Here is a 21,340-nt window from a genome sequence, read left to right on the forward strand (position 1 = left end):
AAGTACCCTTCAAGTTGTATTATATCCATGAACAAAATAATTTAATTATACAAATGATGTGGTGCTAAACTTTGCTTTACTTACTCAAAGAGCTCCCTGTCCAGCAGCGCTGGCAAATCGTATTCAACGAGCAATTCGTAACTATGCCACAGAATTGCTGCTACGCAATGCAGGTGGGAAGGAGATGGCATCAGAAGCCCATACTCTCTGGTTGAGCTGTTGGGACAGATGTAGCTGACCCGACCACTTTTTTTCATAGCTGCAACTCTTGCAGAATCACTGACCCATTTCAGCAATGCTTGAATTCTGTAAGACAAGATGATGTGGCACATTATAAACAAGCAAAGAAACACTCAGAGTCAAATCAGCTTGCTGTTTATTTGTAATCCAATTTACACATTTATCTCTTTCTTTGATGCAAAGTTCGAGAGTGAGCTCAAGCTCTTTTTTCTCAAGACTCATATCAGGGCAAAAATTAATTTAAAAAATTTCTCTTGGACAGCCAAATGTGAATCTGCTACAGAAAAAGAAAATATAGCAGGTATCTAAGTTCTGACTATTTGAGAGAAAAGTCAGTTGAAATCCAAAGTTTTATCACATTTATAAGAGCAGAAATAGAGGGACAGCATTCCCTGAAAAGGATGAAAAGAGCTAGGACAGAAAACTGGGAGACCTTATTCAGATTTCTGCACTTCCATGCTATCTCCTAACAATGAGATTCCAAAAATATTTGGTTTTGTGAACTAATATCAAGTCACTGTTTAGCAGGTTATTTTTTGAATATGCTTCCATATGACAACCCAAATAGCATTACCTATCTTTTGTTCCAGGATCTTGAGTTGTTCCAAGCTGATAAAGAATGTCTATTGTGGAGTCAGAAGAGAGACCATTTAATCTTCCAAACAGTAAAGGGCTATTCAGATCTTGCCGCATTCAAAAAAAAAAGGGGAGGGGAAATAATAGAAGTACTTACATACATATTTTTTTTAAGTGTACTAATGATATTATTACAGAATTGCAATATTAACATTGAATTCAGTTTTCCCATTTACATAAGGATGAAATTCCTATACACACCACTGTCTCAAAACTGCACATTTTGTATGTCCAGTGTTCAGCTTTACTATGAATTGAAAAGCCATTACAACACTCATCAGACACCAGACCTGGAGGTCTGCATAATAGGGTTTTTTTCAACATACTCCAAAAAGACATGACTAATTCCAACAGAGCTGTCAAACCTCTTGCTTTACAGAAGCAAACACTTTTTTCAAAATGAAAGCTTATTTAACTCCAATTTCCATCAACAGGATTACAGCTAAGATTTCCACAGATTATTTCCTATTCAGCGTCTCCTCACTGTGTTCATCCTCTGCCTTGCCACAAAGTACTTTCCTATCTAGCAACATTGCAGCAAAACAGAGCAGTCTATGCTGAAACACTAACTCATAGCAAAAGAAGTAATGGAAGCCATTTAAAAAAGAGTGTTTTCTGATAGCAACATCAAAACAGGAAAGATTGAATTTGTTTTCTTTCATTTAGAAATTACAAAACAGCAAAGTTGTATGAAATCATAAATATAAAACCCCCAGTTCACTAACAAAAAGCTTCTGCAAAACTTCACTGTGGGACATAGAATGTAATTGTATCTTCATTATGTACCTCTACACATAAATATTTTCACTGTTGAGTGGTATTCAGAATTCATACTGTTCTACAGACTACTGCTGCCCAAATTCTGCTGCCTTAGTTGTCCTTAGCAGCACTTGTGGCAGTGCTCTTTATTTTAAAAACATCTGGACACAGTATCTGGAGTAAGAGGCATTTAGGATTCACTGTGCATCCTATGCTTCCTTCAGAACACCCATCTAATTTTGAGAAACCAAACAACCCCGGTTGCACTGCCGTACCCTGGCAGGACTACCCACATACAAAGACTGTGATGCTTAGAAGCCCAACAAAGCACAATGTCAAGTTCTAGCAACCCAGGCTCAGAATCAGAAAGCAACATGCAAATATCTATATTTGTACTTTTATACAAACAATGCTTTTAAGCAACAACTGAAAAGAAATACACTGCACTCACCTGCAGGATCACTCCCTGATGCCGAGCAGTTTCTTAGAAGAATGTCAATCAATTTTAGGCCAATTCTGGTGGACTGAAGCCCAATTTTCACAAGCACAGCCTCAATGTTGGGAGAATGCATCCCACAGTAAGGGGACATTAGTAAAGCAGCACATGTCTGCAACAGATTAGCAGTGGGTGCTGCAGCACTGGCCATCATTCCTTCCAAATCACTTATGTGAGTGAGGCAGTGGTGTAATAATCTTAACCATCCAATACTGAAAAGGAAAACAGAAAAATGAGCTAATGTATTACTTTATTGTATTACTTTTTACCTGTACTGGATTACAGGACAAGTACCGCAGAAAATTTCTGTGACATGATCAAACATCATCTGAGCAAAGCAAATGACTGCATTTAAGACCATAATGAAATACACCTTAGTAATGCTGTTGCAATCATTGGATTAAGATTATAACAAAGGCAGGGTCTGTGGACAGAAAGAGTTAAGAGCCTACAAGTTTTATTACTAAGGTTTTTCAAGATTTCTCAATTCACATACATATTTCTTCCAACAGAAGAAATCCTTTCCTGCTGAGGGAAGGATGAAAGGGAAGGTGTTTATATATGGGGATGGGTGTGGGGCAGGTTTGGGTTTTATTGATTGTTGGGTTTTATTTGCTTGTGTATTGTTTTTATTTACATCAAAATGAGTGAAATGCAACAGTAATTGGCATTAAAATTATACACCTGCATAACTTCCCTGACATTACAAACTTTTAGGATCATACATATTTACAATAAACTACAGTGAACCTTAGGGAACCTGATTTAAAATACATATAGAAAAAGCACAGAAATTAAAAATGTGTTAGCTACTAGATTTCCCTCATGTCTCTCATTCTTTGACAAAATCATTCAGAAGTTCTTTCAATAATAAATCCTGAGAAATAAACCTATTGTAATCAAATCAATTTGGAAACACATCTACTAGACTTTACACCACAATACTATTTAAACTGGAATCATGAACAAGATGGCAATCTAAGCTGCATGGGAAATAAATGGCATCTTTCACTGACAAGTTCTAAACTAGCAGGTTGTTTCCATAACTAACCTTCACCACAGTTTTAAAAAAGGCAAACTTTATTATAGATCCTAAATTAGGCTTACAATTTAATTTTACAAATCACTTACTCCTAAATCAATTTGATTTATTAATTAAAAAAGAGCAAGTTCTCTGCTATGTCTAAAATAAAATTTATGCCAAGTTTACTGAATATATGTTTGACATTACTATCACTGTTTTACTGAGATACGTACAACATTAAGCTGAAAGCTACAATAAAATATTTAAAGAAATTAGGAACATACATTAACCTTCTTTCTTTAGATACTGGTTATTGTTGTGTGACTTTATTATAACCTTTTCTTAAGTAAAAAGATAGTATAATTTGGCTATAGTAATTTTCTTCACTGCTATTTAAGAGCAAAGACCAATTTCAGTTATACAGCTTTTATAAATGTACACTTAGAGTATTCATGTTCTCTAAATTTACCTACGCTCTCAAAATTTTTCCCTGCAAAAGAAAGATTTTTAAAACTTTCCCAAGTTCTCTTCAAATTTAAAAAAATTAAGGTTCAAAGATATAGTATTTAAAATTAATGAGTTTTAACAATTGAGTAAGCTAAATTTAAAAACCAGCAAATGTCAAAAATCCATCTTGTAAATTAAATTCAAAGTTGGAAAATGCTGACACTTTAAAAAAATTCTTGAAGTGTTCAGTTATTTTTATTTTTAAAATGAGTAAGAAACTCAAAATGCCACCTAAATAAATGCTTTTGAAAAGAAAACTTGCTGAAATGCCAGAATCATAAGAACCTTCAGCTCCTATTTCTGAAATGTTTGCAAACACCAATATTAGATATGACTTCCACAAAACATTCCATTGTTCTACTTCTACTCCTGCTCCAATACTTATGTAACTCTGTTGACTTCTTTAAGGATAAGAAGTATTTTGGCACTCCATTTTTTTTGACAACTGCCTACCCATTAAAAACACAAAACGCAACTCAAAATGCTTTCCTGTGCCTAATATTCTCTCACCATTGCAGGGACAAAACATTCCCTTTTATATTTGCAGACTAAGCATGCTACTAAAGAATGCAGAAGTGCTGCTTAGATTTCCCAATGTGGTACTGACATTCTCTGAACAGAGAGAGAGACATGGTTCTCTCTCCCAGGATTTTTCCTAGGGAAGGCAGTGAGAAACTCAAAGAAGAGGAGAAAACAATTCTTATCTCTACTTGTTGCTCCTGTTGCTTGGCACATGGGGAATGTGTTAAGGAGATTGTTTACTGAGAGTGATTTGTTAATTGGATTCTGGTGATGGTTGTTTGAATTGATTGGCTAATTGGGTCAAAGCTGTGTCGTGACTGTCTCAGACACTGTCAGGTTTTTCTTAAGTACCTCTTTAGCATACTATAGTATTAGAGTAATATAGCTTAATAAAGCATTTGTTCAGCCTTTTGAAATCATAAGAGTCAGAGCACATTATTCCCTACGTTGGGGTCACCCTGCATCAATAGCCCTTCTTTGGAAAAAAAAAGGAGGAAGAGTTTGCTTCTGAAAGATCTGACTCAGAGAAGCAAACACCATAGAAACCCCAAATGCTAAACCATGACCTGGCACAAACTGTCCCCTGACACTGGAGTCTTACCTCGTTTTGGAGACTTGGTCCTCAGAGGGAAGGAAGGGGTTGTTGACGGTGGCAGAGGAGGTGTTTCCGAAGGCTGTGAGGCCCAACAGTTTGATCTGAGAGAGGCCCAGCGTGCTGGCATCCCGAGGGCGATGGAGACGAAGGCAGACAGCTGAGGCAACTTCAGCTTTTACCAGCTGGATTTTTATATAGGTGAGACCACTCGTGATAACAGGGGTGGACAAAGGTAACATATTGACGCCATCTGCGCTTATTTCAACAGACACTGATGAAGGGCAAGCTACAGAGTGAGATAAGAAGGTTTAACATTATTTTAATCTGTACCAGTTTGTCTTCATCATGGCTACACAGTCGACACTTAAAATTCAGAGAACAGAATGACTGAAATGGTCTCAGGCAGACACTACTACAGAATTGCAGCTGGGAGAACTTGACCTGGGAGACGGTAGATGTTAAAAAGCACAAGCATTTTGATACATGGTATATTCTGTTTATTTCAAAGACTTCAGAGGAAGAAAAGTCCTGTCACTGAAAACAGCTTCTCTATCAGGGTTACAACAGCAAGGGCTGAAAACCTCATGCTTTCTCCCAACTACCATACAGAAGCATTTAGCCTGAAGAGCCTTGACCAATATCACTTTCTCACAGGGCAAAGTTCTGCTGAGCATGACAAAGTTTTTTGACATATTTAACATGAATGGCACATGACATCTACTACACTAGAAAACAAGCAGAGGAAGGGACTTCTGCTCTCAAGGAAAGCAGAATTTGCAAGCTTTTCAAACTTATTTTACAGGCATTACTCAAACAACTTCTCAGCTTTAGATCCTCTGATTACACTCTTTGTATTGTATCCCAACCTTCAAATTTTTGAACTGGCATCAACATCAGTGAATCTACTTACTTGCCAGAGAGGCCAGGTGAGGCTGGATGTGGATCTCCTTGAGCAGCACAGCTGCAGGAAGGTGAATTGTGAGGTCACACCAAGCTTCCTCAGGTAAAAATATGTATGACCATGCAGCAGAGCGAGCCCGTCTGTGAGGAGGAGTAGCCTGCAGCAGCACTTCAGCAGGCTGGGCAGTGGGGCTGCTTGAGGTGATTGAACCTTCAAAAACACCACCATTAACTATTATTAATATTTATTAATAAACCCCAGATTAATTTACAACCTGAACTGTGGAAAACACCCTTTTTTTCCTGTTTAATCTCTTCTGCTTTATCAGTAAAATCCCATATTTAATGTCCACTGCCCAGTTACTTTTCTTTTACTCTGAGCTATTTTAAATAGGCAGCTTACATATCCACATGCATATGTCTGTCCTTGAAATTTGCTAGGGGAAAATTGCTACCAAAATTCTAAACGTACTCTCTAGAGTACATGACAAAAATCAAACCAAATAGAAAGGTGCAGATTAAACAGCATGCTTAGAACTTGAACTCAGTTATTTCACAGTTAACACATTTTAAACACTAAAATAACATAAATTACTTTCAAACCAACTTCTGCAACCCTTTTTCTTTAAAAAGGTTTCACATGAAAACCCTTTCCTAGAAAAAACACGGGAATAAAAAAAAACTGACCATAGTTGCTGCTTCTTTTTCTACTCCTAGCATAAGTTAAGAATGAAGAAGGAAATGTAGGCTGTCTTCTTTTGCAGGTTATAGGGCATACAAGACCAGATTTGAGCTGTTCCAAACCCCAGGTACTTGGGGTGTTTTACTGTAAAGTAGCTATAGCCTGTCTATGTCTAGCAGCAGCTGGACATTGAAAAACTTTCATCCCAAAATGAATTGAGCCCATCTCAGAGAATAACCACATGATGAGAACCAGAATGTACTACACAGACTACCAAATGATGGGAATTAGAATGCAATAAGTGAGGGCAACCAGAAGGTTAATTTTAAAAGCACACTCCTGACTGAAAGCTAAATATTAAAAGAGATGCCCTCATGGCAGAACATCAATAACTGCAGCACTTTGTAAGCTGGAAGATAAGGTAGGCAAGAACCTACCACCACATATGCTTAGGATTTTTACAGTTTAAAGTAATAAAGAATGAACATGTGCAGGATTCCTAAATTTACCATGTAGAAATTTGTGAAGAACAAAGTAGCAGATTTCCAGTGGCCCCTATTCTACCAAATAAACCTCTTTTTATTGTCTTTCACAATGCCATTCTTTTTGACACTCTTAAATCTGAATCACAGGACTGAATGCACTGCTTTCTCATTCAACAATCTCTGCAGAAATTTTAAGATTAATCCCCTCTTTTCAGTGACACAAACTGCATGAATACATTCAAGAACTGCACCAGGCTAGTGGGCAGCAACAGAAAACAAAGACACTGGTACTGAAAAGGAAAGCCTCTGTAAGATATTGCAGTACCACTACCTCTTAAAACACACACATTTTAGTTAACTGGCAGCCATTGTATTGATATCCAAACAGCACTGCAATTCTAACAAATGCCCGTGCAGGCCACATGAGAGCAGTCAGAAGTAGATATGAGAGCATCATCAGCAATATCAGCCTTATGCTCCAGCTTCCCAGAGCTCAGGCTCATTCACTACCATCCCACCATGCCATGATTTAGTACGAACTCCATCAAAATTGATGTGCTTTAAAAGAAGTTACTGAGTCTTATCATGTCTAAGGCAGATAGTGGGCTGGAACCAGGCATCCCCTGACCTAGGGGAGGAGAAAGGGGCTCACCTTAATGCATGACTTCATCAGACACAGATCACTCCCTCTCCTTCTCTCCCCTGTTCACATGAGGTCTTATCACCTGTGGTGGAGGGGACTAACCTCATCCCTCAAGATTATCTTGAAACACCAGCAACCCCTCTCAAAAGAAGATTTAGTAGTATTGGAACATTTGACACTACTGTTTTAGCTTTTGTTAAGAACTTGATACATTGAAATTACTAGTAGATACTAATCTAGGAGGAAGAAGCATTACTCACCCAAAGGTGCAAAATTGTGAATTCCTTCTGCATTATCAGGCTCAGAAGCAAGCACTCTGGCTTTCAAACTGCTGTCTGATGCTTTGGTGGGACCAGAATCCAGGAATTTCATTATAGTTGAAACCATGCTTCTTGCTGTGTTAACAATAGCTCTTGTGCTTGTTACCATGTTGTTACAGATAAGTTGAACACCACCTGTGTATAATGTGGGCAGAGAAAAAAATATTGTGTGCTCAGGAGCACACAATAGATTCCACACAAGCAAAGGCCTGTTTAATAAATTGGCTCATGTTAACACATATATGTATTCTTTAAGTGCCAAAGAAAAACTAAATCAAACTTTTTATTTGATGTGGCTAAAGAAAAGACATTCTTACCCATATCATGGAAAGCCTTCAGTGCCTCACTTGTATCCAACACCCGTAAAATGAACCAGAGCAGTGGCTCGGATAACTGACATGTGGCAAGAGAACCCTAGAACAAAATCAATTAAGAAATACATGGTTTCTTACAAAATTAGTACAGTAGAAATTTAAGTAACAGCTCTCAGCATCCCCTTTTAGTAGGCAAAACTACCAGGGAAGAAATGCCACCACAGCTAATCTCTCTGCCACCATATACGATGCCATGTTCCACATGGTTGAATTCCTTACATAGGAAAAGTCTTTGGGGTATGGAAAAGCTCAAACTCAGGGGGTGAGCATCTTCACAGAAATATGAGTACTGAGCATTAAAACAGCCATAATAAACGTGCTTCTCTCTTGCACGTAATAAAATATCTGTTCCATCTTCAAGTCTTTAGCCAGAAACATTAACAGGAATGTCAAAATGTCCTTAGAGAAAATTCTTTCCCTCTACCACAGGCAAGAGAGAGAGGCTTCCTAACTTCAGCACCCAAATGAAGTGAGGTTGTAAAAATGTTACTATTTCTTTTACATAGCAATACTTTAGTTTTCTAACCTTACTACTGATGACAGAATCAACTACCATGTAGCACAGCAAGCCTCAGGGAACTTACCTGCCTTCCCATGTACCCACAGGCCATGTAGGTAAGAATAGGCTGAAGCATCACTTGAACTGTTGTTGCTTTCTTACTAAGTGTCGTCAGGATAGTGAACAACCCATCTCCAACTGATATTGCATCTAAGCCACCATGAAAGTTCTCATGTTTAGTCAGATGTAAGCCACTTGCACCTAAACGAAAGTAGACAGTTCAAAGGTCATAAACTGAGACCTAACAAACCATTAACAGCACATAAGAGAACTCAAGAATATTCAAATGTTCACTTGGATTTTACAAAGTAAAAAATGGACCAGTTTTCAGGATCATATGACTTACAATTAGTGCTCCCAGATAGGTATAAATAGGAAGACTTGACCCAGGCAGTCAGGAAATTTAAATCAAATCAGACCATAAAAATGAGTGTAATTAGTGAAGGAAACAGGGTAACTACAAGGATTGGCATCACTCCTAGCTAGAAGCAACTGACATTTAGGATCTTTTTCTGATAATAATGAAGTGCCCTTGTGCGGCCAAAAACCTCCCCAAACATTTAACACATATATTTCTATCAGAAATTACTCTCCTGGAATTCTGCTTCTCATTATTAAAGCTTAGGATTTATTCATGACAATTTTCTGAATATCAATTAACAGCAATATTGACTACACATTGCTGAGATTACAGACAGTAAGCAAAACTTGTCTTCCCATGGAAGAGACTACTTCCATAAATACAACTGTCTTACAATCATATGACTGTGATCTGGAAGAGCTGTTAAAAGTGGTCTTAGATTGAAATGCAAGACAACTATAAAATAATCCTGTCCCATTTAGAGAAACTGAAGCTGTATGAACAAATAATAATAAAAATCATTGTGCCTAAGTGATCTTTGGAGCATGTCTTAAAGAAACCTTTTAGCAAGAGAATTGCCAGGCGTTGTACTTTGGCCATTTTTAAACTGTCAAGAAAGCAATGCATGCAGAGCAAAAAATAAAGCAGTCCTAAGACCCAGCCTCTCTCCAGCCTAGAAAAGTTAAATGGAATCAATGACAGGGCTGAAGTCAAGTAAGCTGGATTTGCTGGGAGGGAGGACAAGATAGGACAGGAGGTGAATACTGTTACTGGTATGATTTTCAGAGTTTGTCATTCACAAAACATAAAACCCTAATGAAAAAGACACAGTGATCATAAAAGAAAAAACAGAATGAAAAATGTTTAAAAAGTCATGTGACAAGTGAATTACTCAGGGCCATCCTGGAACCTGACCAGCTGGCTTGCCAGATGCAGTCAATTAACACTATTAGCATAAATTTCAACACCAGAGCCACTGGTGTCTGAACATCAGTAACATTTTCAGACATTATCTTTTTTACCTATCCTGGTAGTACCTTTCCATACCACATTAGTTATGATATATTTATTACTATATGCTCATAACTGATTTTTGGATCCTGTGTAACCCTGGCTGCAGTCTTGCAAAATGTTTTTTTTTTTTTCACAGAAATTGTCCGGAGAGAACTTAAAATAGTTTTTCTTGAAGGAACTAAACCCACAAATAGCTGTGTTACATATTCCCAAAATACATGGACAGATCATTTTCAATAACCTGTATTAAAAACCCTCTCTAAGAACAATCCATTGAAGGGATCAGCTGGCCCAGAACCCTAATTTCAATAAAAAACATTTTGAAAAAACTATTTTTCCAAACTGCCCTTGAAAAATGCAAAACAACTGCCAGACAAAAATCAGTGGTTTAGAAAAACATCAAAGTTGAGAAGAATATCTGAATTTCACTCCAAAGAAACACACACTCAGAACAAACCACCATTCCCAGAACAAACTACTTTCAGTGTTAATAGTGTATTTGCAATATGACACCAACTGCCCAAAGTGATGGAGGAGATGCTCTGGAATTAATTTCAGGAAGGTTCCAACAACACAATGCAGGCTTGTCAAATCCTGCCTCCTGTTTAATTTGACTACTAGAGATAACTATCTCTTCCTCAATTGCTTTCATTCTGTAATAAACCACTGGTCTAATATTTGTAAGGGCTCACTCAACAAGTAACTGTTTTCTGATAATAGCATTGGTTAAGTTTTGTATCTGCTTAAAAGAGGCAGCACAGAAAAGGCAAGGGCAACTTGCTTCAAAGTAAGAAAATGAGTATAAAGAGAACAAAATCTTGCAACTATTACTCCTGAAATGGAGTGCAGGTCTTTGTTGATCCTCCTGCAAAATGCTCTGCACATACAGAGATCCATGGTATTTCAGCCAGTGGTTTAACTTGTGCAAATAAATTCTATGCTACCATCACAGCACACAAGTAAGTCACAAAGATAGGTAGACTCTCTGAGAAAATGCACCTCAGATAAATGCCTGACAAAAAGCAGCTTTGATTTCTTAGTATCATCATCTCCCTCACTAGTTCATAGCAGGAAGATCCCACCCACAAATATATGACTGCAACTCCTGGAACATGATGTTAATGCAGTTTCTGATAAAACAGAGGAAAAGTTTAGGCATTCTATGAAAGGGATGTGATTGTAATCACTATTTTCCAAAAGTGACTTAAAAAAAGGAAATGATTCAGTCCAGCAAACAATTGAGGTAAGGTGTCTTGTAAGAAGACACCCTAATTCACGCATAGAAGTATATGATGGCCACAGACTGAAATACAGGAAATTCCACTTTAACATAAGAAAAAGGCTTTTCTACTTTAAGAATGATTGAACATTATGACAGGTTGCCCACAGCAGTTGAGGAGTTTCCACCCCTGAGGAATTAGAAACCCAACTGAACCAAGGTACTGAGCAACCTGCTCTCAACTGAGGTGGCTCTGAGTTTGTGCACGAAGGCTGCACTAGACAATCTCCAAAGGTCCTTTAACATTAAGCATCCTGAGATTCAGCAAATTCATATGTCAAACACATTCCTGTCTGGTTTCAATTACTGTCTCCCACCTCCTGTTAGGGGCTTTTTTCATGCATCTGTTCCCCTTTGGCTTTTTCTCTGTCTCTTTTTTCCTGCCATTTCTTTCACATCTACACCCAGCTTATGAGATTGCAGAAGTTTTACATGTTTCACCACCCAAAAGACCTTCCATGTTACTCAGAAAATACCTACCAATAATCATGGCCATAGCACTGCTGTTACACTGGCCAAGAGCAGACAAGATCTGGCTCATAATTTGCTGGTTGGCCAACACCAAGTCCGCCACGTATGCAGTTGATCCTTGAGTATTAGGGTTGCTTCCATTGCCGTCTTTGCCTCCTGAAACCTTTTCCTCATCAGACACACTGTCTGTAGTGCTGCTTGCTACTGGAACACGGGCACTGTATTCTCGGTTGCTGGAAAGTGGCAGTTGAACTAAAATGTTTATCAGCTTTAATAAATCAAACATGAGCTGATCCCTTGTCATTTCTCCACAAACTGCTTTGGCATCACCTGGACGGATGATGTTGGCAAAAAGCCCTCCAAAACAGGCTCGAGCACCCACAGAGCTGTCTGAGCCACTGCGAGACATTACTTTGTCCGAACACGTAATGTAATGATGCACAAGAAAGGTTATAGACTCAATCACTGCAGAAATAGTGCTAACTGATACAACTTCAAAATTCTGTTCCAGGGTGAATTCCAAGAGTTTCACTTGAGCATCCAACGGTCCCTGGCCTGTCTGGAAAGCACCCCTGAAAGAAAAAAAATTAAAAAAAAAAAAAAAAGAAAAGGAAAGAGATATTAGAAGGTATACAGGTTTGGCTGTTTGAGTGTGGTCTCTTTCCTTGATTTTTTAAGGATTCAAAAGCACACCAGACTTCCAATAAATAAAAATCCAGCTATTTTTGGAAATGCACGTTGAAGCAAAATCTCATCTTCCACCCGCATCAAGCTTCTGTAATTGTTAATATACTGGTTATTAAACAGCCTGCAGAACCTACTCATGCCACCACCTTCCTGATATCAGTAAGGATTAAGAGGTTAACTTTGAAAAAGGCTAGGATTCATCTTTTGTTTTGTAATTCAGGTAATTTTGTAGGTAAATACTTGGAATTGTCCTTCGATTTTTTTAAGATTTTCTAAGCTTTCTGATGTTAACATTCTTGTAGAGAACTTTCTCACACACTTTCTGTAAATAACTCATTGTTTTGCATTCTTTTATAGAAGAAGAGAAATTTGATAGACTGTTGGTTTGTCCAGTGTCATTGGAGAGGTGGCACTGTCACCCTCCAATCCACTGTCACTTTTAGAAAACTCTAAATGTTAAGAGTCAGAAAATAAATTCCCCTTTCTCTTCACCTTGAGAACAGCAGTGCGTGCCTGTGCTCTTTCGTGTCCTATAGTGACATGGAACAGTCTACATACAGACTGAACAGTCCTGTTCAGTTATTGGTGAAAAGTTTCCTACATTTGCAAGAAAACCTCATGGAAAGCAGTCACATAATATTTTAATATCATGAGGATTATTTAGTTGCTAACAGGAAATCATGATGGATTTTTTTTCTTCCCATTGATTAATCTTACTTGAACTTTTAAAATTAAATACAGAACAAAACAGTTTATAGAAACAGCCTTGAAAATAATATTAGGAATTTAGGTAATTCTAACAGTAAAATACTTCTTTTCTTTACAATTCATCTTATGATCAGACACAGTACAGTTCCATAATTATCTGTGGTTTTAGAAATAACCATGTAAATCCCCACCTGGTGCTTTGCTTCCATTTCATGGCATTTCACAAAAAACCCCTAACACATTTCAAAAACTACCCTTTCAGTGGTCTCATTAGCTTATTTTAAACAAATGCTGGCATGCAGACACACACTCGGAGATTCACTGTGAATCAATGATTTTATTGTATTATGACATCTCGTAGAAATCACTGATCATCTATCTAACATGGTAAACACCACTCCTATAATTTAAGTTACAAAGGTAAAATCTCTTGGAGAAGGCAGAAACCATTTTCTGTAAGATTAAAGAATAGATAACACCAGTGCCACCTACTGGGAACCCAGAACTGAGGAAGCTCATTCCTAATTATAGGAAGCCTTTGTCTGGAGATGAGCAGAACATCAAGACCAGAAAGAAAAGCTTTCTAGTGTACTTCAGACTAAACAATTGCTTTCTTTCCAGTGTACCACTGAGACAGTCTTGTGCCCATCAGCCTTGACTTGAGGAAGCAAAACTGTCAAAGATGAGCCATAGGCTCTTCTCTCTCTCCTGGCCAGAGGCACTTCTTTACACTAGTGAGCATCAACAGGCCCTAGGAGAGTGGGACAGAGGGTGTTTTCCACTGTCATGGGGAGAGAAAAAAACCTACCAAAGATAAAGCAATAAAAATGCATATTGCATAACTAGAATTATGCAGTCTCGCAACTCACCCTACCATATGAGAAAAGACATCCATACTATTTTCACAATCTATGAATTTCTGAAATCTTTCATTAATTCAGACCTCTCAGAATACTTTTTTTAATAAGTAAGTTCATCAACAGTGTCCTTACTTTAGGGAGTTACAAGGTTTATATCTTAGCTTTAAATAAATTCAGTCCAACATTTTAGTGCCTCTACTGACACTCCCTTACTCCCTTGTGTGTGAATTCCAGATGCACTTTTCCATGTGCCAGGAGCAGCCCAGGTCCCACTGCTCATGCTGCAACAATAATGATGATTTCCACTGACATGGCACATACATATCTGAGGTGTGATTCACTATCACACAGATTTTAAAGAAAAGGAGGGTATGAAAGAAAACAAACATGTAAGATTTACCTTTCTGTTGAAAGTATATGTATTAATTTCAATAAAAATTCACTGAACATCTGAGGACAAGTGGAAGAAAGATGCACCTGTAGTCGAGTAAGAAATTCTTGCATAGCTTGTGTTGCCGTTGGCCCAACCTAGAAGCAAAGACATTTTAGGAAGAATGATATACAACTGAAATGTCTTCAAGAACATTAATATCTTCTAAGAACAGGAAAGTGTTGCATAGCTTAACTTGCTTTTTGAGAATTTTTGCAGCATCATTACAGAACTAATCCATAACCATTTATATTACGTGTTTTTCTATTATTAATCATGAGTCAAAAGCAAGAAATTTAGTTCTTTGTCTAAGACTTGTTTTTCAACTTAAGACTCTTTTCAGTAATGCAAACTATACTCCATACAGAATCCACTTCTGTGCTAATCTGAATGTTTTTTCACAAACTACATACTTAGTAAGTACTTTAATGGCACTGTGCAGTGTAAAGTTCTGGAAATGACAATGTATTTTCTTGAAAATTTACTGGAAAAAACCCCCATGTAACTACCAGGTGTTTTCTGCCTCCCAAACTGAGACTCCTGGCAAATACTACCTACAATTAAGTTCACTTGGGCTTTTTTAAAAACACTATTCGTAGATATTTCAAAGATGGCAAAAAAAAAGAAAACATTAATTGAAATTACGAGAGGCAGCAGATACCACATGAATTCAGAAACAGGAAGAAAAAGAAGTATAATTTTAAGTTCAGGAATTCTTAGCTATTAAAACTTAATCTTCACTGGCATTTTTATCCCAACCCAAAAAGACTTTGGGAAAGTAACCAAATGGAAGACTTCATTCACATATGGCATCCTCTCCCTGTGACAAGTCTCCAGAGAGCTGTGAAAACATACCAGCACTACTGAGAGTGTATCAACAACATGAACTTCCCTATGGCTGCTCATCAGAACCAACTAAGTCTATAACTAGAAGAAGAAACAAGACAAGGATATAATACATTATGAATGAACACATTTCTGTCAAGTGTCTTGAAATCCTGTTGCAAAAAGTTTCTCTCTTATTTTAATTGCTCATTACCTGCGGACTGTGTTGATTTGTTCCATGAGGGTTAGTGCCAGAAAGAAATTTCACTAACACATGAATAAGGTTGGGATCTGACACCAACAATTGGGCAGTACTTTCCTGAGCTCCAATGACACTGCTTGGACCAGCTTAAAAACAAAGACATAAAAATTACGTGCATAATCTTAAACATGAAATGTAAATCAAGTATTTTTAGTGCAAACCCCTTATATTTATTTCATGACATGGAAATATTCTCAGCTAAATCAGGTACCAAAAACTGCTTACTCAGGACCACAATTTTGAGTTTTCTACTAAGTATAGATATAAAGCCCCAAAACCATCCAATCAGTGTTCCAAGCTTGCTAAGGCAGTATTCCTGAAAATTGAGATTAATTTTGTAGGTGCAATACATACGGACATTTTGATTTGTCTCTTTTTGTTAGTCCAACACTTCAATAAGGCTCAAGTACCTTTTTTAGTTTGTCAGACAGAGACCAAGTGTTCTATTATCCTGTAAACCATCACAGTATTTTTGTTCTTGGCACATGCAAAGACTTCTCAGAATAAAACTGTAGGGAGCTTAACAGATAAGAACTCTGAAGACTGGAATTTGAATTAAAATGCACCCTTCAAAGATCAAACAAACGAGCTCTACTAAATGTGAAGTCTTACACTTGCAGTAGTAGTATACTGAATCAGTTCAAAACCCAGAAAAAAGCACAATATGAAACAGATCCTGTGGAAGTGGGACAATGCTTTCTGATTAATGCCATCATGCCAATGTTCTCCCTTTCACAACCGGCTCAGGTGTAAAACTGCACCCTGGGGGAGTTACATGGACAGTCACACAGAGGTCTGAATGCGCTCATCCCTTTTGATAAGGTGTAACTGACTCAAGCCTTGACAGTCCATGTGCTTGTTAACTGAAGGCCAGAGATCAGGCCATGATCTCTTCTCAAATACTACGAATAAGAGTGAAGTCTCAGTTTGTGCATAAGTGTCTTTCATTAGTTTTTTGCAGCTCTACTTCCCCACCTCATGACAAAAATTTCAGCAGATTTTTGCGAGTCTGATTTCTAAATAACATGACAGAAAGCAAAAATTTTATGAACAAAGTGCATCTGAAAGTCAATGACTTGAAATAGCAAATATGAAAAAAAGATTCATAGGCAACAATGAAAAACTACTTCCTTTAATTTCTATCAGTGTTGTGGCAAAATCTCATTCACAAAGTGAGATGATTTCTGCTGTGTTATTGAGCAATACAGAGAATGTGAGATATTACTGGTATGCACAGGGAAATTAAATGCTGGATTTCTATTTTAATAGATTCAGCTGCTGGGGGCTTAGTTTCGGATAGCAGTGACTGGTGCCTGCATATTTATGAAAATATTCCCACTCTGTCAGAAAAACTTCAATCTCATTCACAGCAACTTAATCACTCCTCTCTGCTAGCCCTAAAACATTTTCTTGGAAGACACTGATGACTTACTTATAATGACATTTTCTTTTACCATAAGGCTTTCTGTTTCCCATGGTTCAAGCAATTCAAGGAGCTCACTCTTGAAAAGCCCCAAGTTAATGGAGAACAAAAGCACACTTATGACAAAAGGAATGTTCTGGAAGTCTTCTGATAGAATCAACATTTATTTGTACATCTCCAAAACTGCCAACATAACAAAACCAACCAACCAAACTTACCATTAAGCTGCATATTTGTCATGAGTGTTAGGCTGTGAAGCACAAGGCACCATGTCCGGAGCAAAGTATTAGGATACCATGCCAGAACTGACAGGAAGCTAGTTACTGAAGCTGTCAAGAAAAACAGTTTTTTTCAAGTTTTAATCTTCAAGGTATTACTATAAATTTCTAATTTTTACTGCAAGGCGCTATGCTGACCATTGTTATTAATATTATTGTTTCTTGTATCCATTTTGTTTTGACCACTGTTGTCACTGTTCCTGCAACCACTGTCGCAGGAAATTAGGAAAAGAAACCTCACCAACACTTCACAGGAACTGGCCCACAGAACTTTCTACAGTGTACAGACCCTGACAGCTCAAAGAAAATGATGCAAAGAAACTGGTTTCAATTGTTCTCATGGGAGTCAGTGTAACAGGTTCATTATATCAGGCATTAATATTTTTGATTATCAAGCCAAGTTACCACAGACTTTCTTAATTATATAGTATAACATATTGCAAGAAAAAAAAATTCTGCACGTCTTCATACTACATTAGTAGTCTGATACTCAACAGTAATGGAGCTTTCCCACTCTGCTGAGCCCCTTTTTAAGGGAGGGATCATAGGATGGCTTAAAGGAGATAAAATCAGAAAAATGCATACAGCTGCACAGTTCATCTCAGACTAAGAAGTGCATTTTAATGAGTCTTCTTGGGAATAATTCTGAGTTAAGAACCACAAATTTTAGCATTTGATTTCTACGAATTTTATAAAAATTGAACAAATCAATTCTCAGTTACACTCTAGCAATGTATTTTCCACTTTTAAGAAGTTAAGAAGACCCAGAATTCTTTAATAAGAACACAGAAATTATCTTAACACTGATCTTATCAAAAATACTTACCGCAAAACTTCTTGCTTTTTAGCAAAAATTGAGTATTTAAAAAGAAAAACAAAACACAACCCCAAACTTATTTCCCATATTTAATATATTTTACCTTGGTTTAGGGAAACAACAGGTATTCGGTTAGCATTATAAAGGAAAATATCAGCACCACTATCTTTACTTCCAGAGGAGCTGGAATTCAGGCTTAATGTGAGCCATAGCTGCAATAGGGATTCAAGCTGAAAGAAAGGGGAAAAAAAAAACCACTATGAGAACAAACTCAGAACTCCAGAGCATCAAAATTTTTATTTTAAAAGCCTGATCTACATTGTCACCTGCTACTGTTTCACTGCACACACACGCTCTCACTGGATTTGAAAATTCTGCTAAACATAATATTCAAGGCAAATTCAGCCTAAGCAGCAAATGCTTCTGCTATTGTTTTTGTAATTGATTTCTTCCAAATAATTTCTCTGAAGAAGTTTATTCAAACTCGTGTTAAGAAAATGCAGCTTTACACACTGTTCTAAAATATCTTTATCATAATCCTATACCTATAACATGTACAGGTAGGCTTACAGGTTTACAGGGAAGCTTTTGGAATGTTATTAAAATGATAGTTTCCCAGTTAACCAAAATTATTCAAAAGGCCCATTTATCTCATGAGAAACCTCAGAGACACTGATGCTTACTCTGAATAATTCCCCTGAGGAAAAACTTCAGGGGAAGCATCAAGGATGTTTAAATACCTCATCCAAAATAGTTTCTCGTGTAAAGAACAATTGAGGGATGGAGTCAGCCACTCCATCAAAATATCAAGAGGGAGGCAGGCTAATCATTATATTATATAGCATGCATGACATTCCTTTGTATGAATCAAGAAAAGCATTGCTAAACCAGTGACTTTTCAAAAAGCAAACCTTTCAATTTGCTATTACCACACAGGATCATTGGATAATTCAGATTAGAAGGAACCTTTGCAAGTTATCCAATCCAATCTGCTCAAAGAAATGCCAAAGAAGATATCAGACTCTGTCGCTTGGGGGTTTACTCAACTGGGTTTTGAAAACCTCCACAAATCTCCATTTGTCTTTAAGTGTCACTTAGGGACATTTTTCATTAATAAGCAAAGAATTATCATTCGGTGGACATACAAACTTGTTTTTAAATATGCAAATGTATACCAGTTTTCCACAGTAATAAGCAATGTCCACTTTCACAAAGGCTTTCAAGGCTTTGTTTATTACATTATCAGTACTGTTGCCCATGACATATTCATAAGCAATGAAGCACATAACCTAACAGAAGTAGCAAGAAGTAGAGGAAAACAACTACTAAATTTAGAGAAAAATACTATCAGAACATATAAAATTCAAAACTCTCTACCTGAACATGGTGGACTTGCAGCATGGAAAAGAGTTTGTTGAAGCATGCACTCAGCATAGGTATAGATGACAACTGCACAATCAGCTGGGCATTTTGGTTAGCAGCATGTAACCCCCTCAGCAATGAATCATCTGTGCCACTGGGAGACTGCGTCACTAGAAAACAAAACAGGGCACCATCCCCCTATGAATTACTCTGAAAAGTTGCCAGAAGTCATTTCATAACTATTTCCTTGCATTTTATACTTAAGTGAAAGACACTTTTTTATAACTTAGAAGAACATCCTCAACATAAGTGTTCTGTTGATTTGGACTACTGACTGCCATAGTAGTGGCATACTTGAATGTCAAACATTTCCATCTTGACAAAAACTGTTTGGAACCAAGTCCACACAAATGCAATTTCACAGCTATTACAGCAGTGTTCTGGTAACACAATGGCAAGACAAACAATTGGAACATCTCTTTCATGCATTACAGTGCAACTGTTGCAGACAATAATGAACTTTCCAGAGAATAAACTCTGAAGATATCACTAAACCTACTCCATCACTACATACTCAACCAACGACTGTATGCATATTCAAGTACCCAGAGGGCCACAATGAAACACATTTTAACAAGATGGGCAGCACAACCCACTGAAAAAAGGTTCACAAGTAGAACACCGAGTGTTTTTGTAACATAAAGCTCACTGAACAGCTGAGTTCAAAATTGTATCCAAGTAGTTTCACTTTCATCACTTAGTAGGTGTAACTGTCAAATGCAAAGAGCTTTTAAACACCAAGAATGAAGCTAGACACAGGAAGCTTAATGTTTGCTTGCAACTAGACCTAAAGCTGAAAATTTTCCCTTTTTTGTAGCATAATCCACATGCATAACTGACTGTTTCACAAAATGTCTTAAATACAGGCATATAAATTAATAAAAAAATCTGAATAAATAACTATCTCTAAAGTTCAGCCTAATAAGAAAACTCAAACAAATGTGGCTTTTCCTCAGCTGCTAAGTGACTACAGAAAACATTACTACAAACTTCAAAGCATCATGATCATTATGTGAAGAGAATGATTTGACAACATGTAGTTACATGTAGGAGATGTGTTTGTTAATGCTTGTAGAATGGAATCAGCCTCCAGTGTGGACATCATTTTCAGCATCAGCTCAGCCTGCTGCTCAAGTCCAACTTCAAGACGTGCATCTAAAGCTACAGAACACAACAAAAAAGGTAAAACTATGTATATCAAGAACATACATAATTACAGAATATTCTGAATTGGAAGGGACCCACAAGGATTATCAAATCCAACTCCTAAGAGAATGGCCCATATGGGCACAGGACCCACAACCTTGGTGTTATCAGCACCATGCTCTGAACAACTGAGCTCATCTCACCTTTGTTCCTCTAACTTCCTATAGCATTCCTCCAGATGTGAAATATGTAATTATTAAAATATTGTATTTTTGTGAAACACCCCCAAATTTCTTTCCCCACTTACTTTACTATCACACACGACAATCTGCATATGTTCAAGTTATTTCTTCCTAAGGCAACAGTTCTCAAACGAGAACCAAAAAGCTGTTTTTTCCCAGTGTGGCAAAAGAAAAATTTATCACCCATTTCAGTAGTGCTCCTACAAACGAAACAAGTATGCCACTTCACTCCTTTGGGGTAGAGCCAACTACAAAAGAGCTTCCAAAATTTCCTGAGAAAACAGGAATGATTTAAAACTGCCTATAAGTGCATTCCAAAATGTTAGAAAATAAGATTTTCTGCTATGTTGGGCTTTTTAAAATGTAAGTTTCA

The 21,340-nt window shown here is 37.3% G+C and overlaps 1 protein-coding gene across 6 annotated transcripts in view; it reads right to left on the reverse strand.

Moving 5' to 3' along the window:
- The window catches only part of BIRC6 (baculoviral IAP repeat containing 6), a 176,468-nt gene that overhangs the window by 80,900 nt on the left and 74,228 nt on the right, over positions 1–21,340 (reverse strand). For 5 of the 6 annotated variants that reach the window (XM_059841328.1, XM_059841327.1, XM_059841323.1 and 2 more), the window contains 15 exons: positions 20,624–20,740; positions 19,535–19,689; positions 18,261–18,387; positions 17,281–17,391; positions 15,592–15,725; positions 14,523–14,650; positions 11,877–12,439; positions 8,768–8,943; positions 8,127–8,223; positions 7,750–7,944; positions 5,690–5,890; positions 4,786–5,065; positions 2,087–2,343; positions 815–923; positions 85–306 (listed from right to left, as the gene is read on the reverse strand). In XM_059841328.1, coding sequence (XP_059697311.1) covers positions 85–306; positions 815–923; positions 2,087–2,343; positions 4,786–5,065; positions 5,690–5,890; positions 7,750–7,944; positions 8,127–8,223; positions 8,768–8,943; positions 11,877–12,439; positions 14,523–14,650; positions 15,592–15,725; positions 17,281–17,391; positions 18,261–18,387; positions 19,535–19,689; positions 20,624–20,740 — 2,872 coding nt within the window. The remainder of the gene's footprint in view (positions 1–84; positions 307–814; positions 924–2,086; positions 2,344–4,785; positions 5,066–5,689; positions 5,891–7,749; positions 7,945–8,126; positions 8,224–8,767; positions 8,944–11,876; positions 12,440–14,522; positions 14,651–15,591; positions 15,726–17,280; positions 17,392–18,260; positions 18,388–19,534; positions 19,690–20,623; positions 20,741–21,340) is intronic. The other variant, XM_059841324.1, reaches the window with a different exon arrangement.

The sequence above is a fragment of the Haemorhous mexicanus genome, chromosome 3 (assembly GCF_027477595.1).
Source record: "Haemorhous mexicanus isolate bHaeMex1 chromosome 3, bHaeMex1.pri, whole genome shotgun sequence".
NCBI classification, from domain to species: domain Eukaryota; kingdom Metazoa; phylum Chordata; class Aves; order Passeriformes; family Fringillidae; genus Haemorhous; species Haemorhous mexicanus.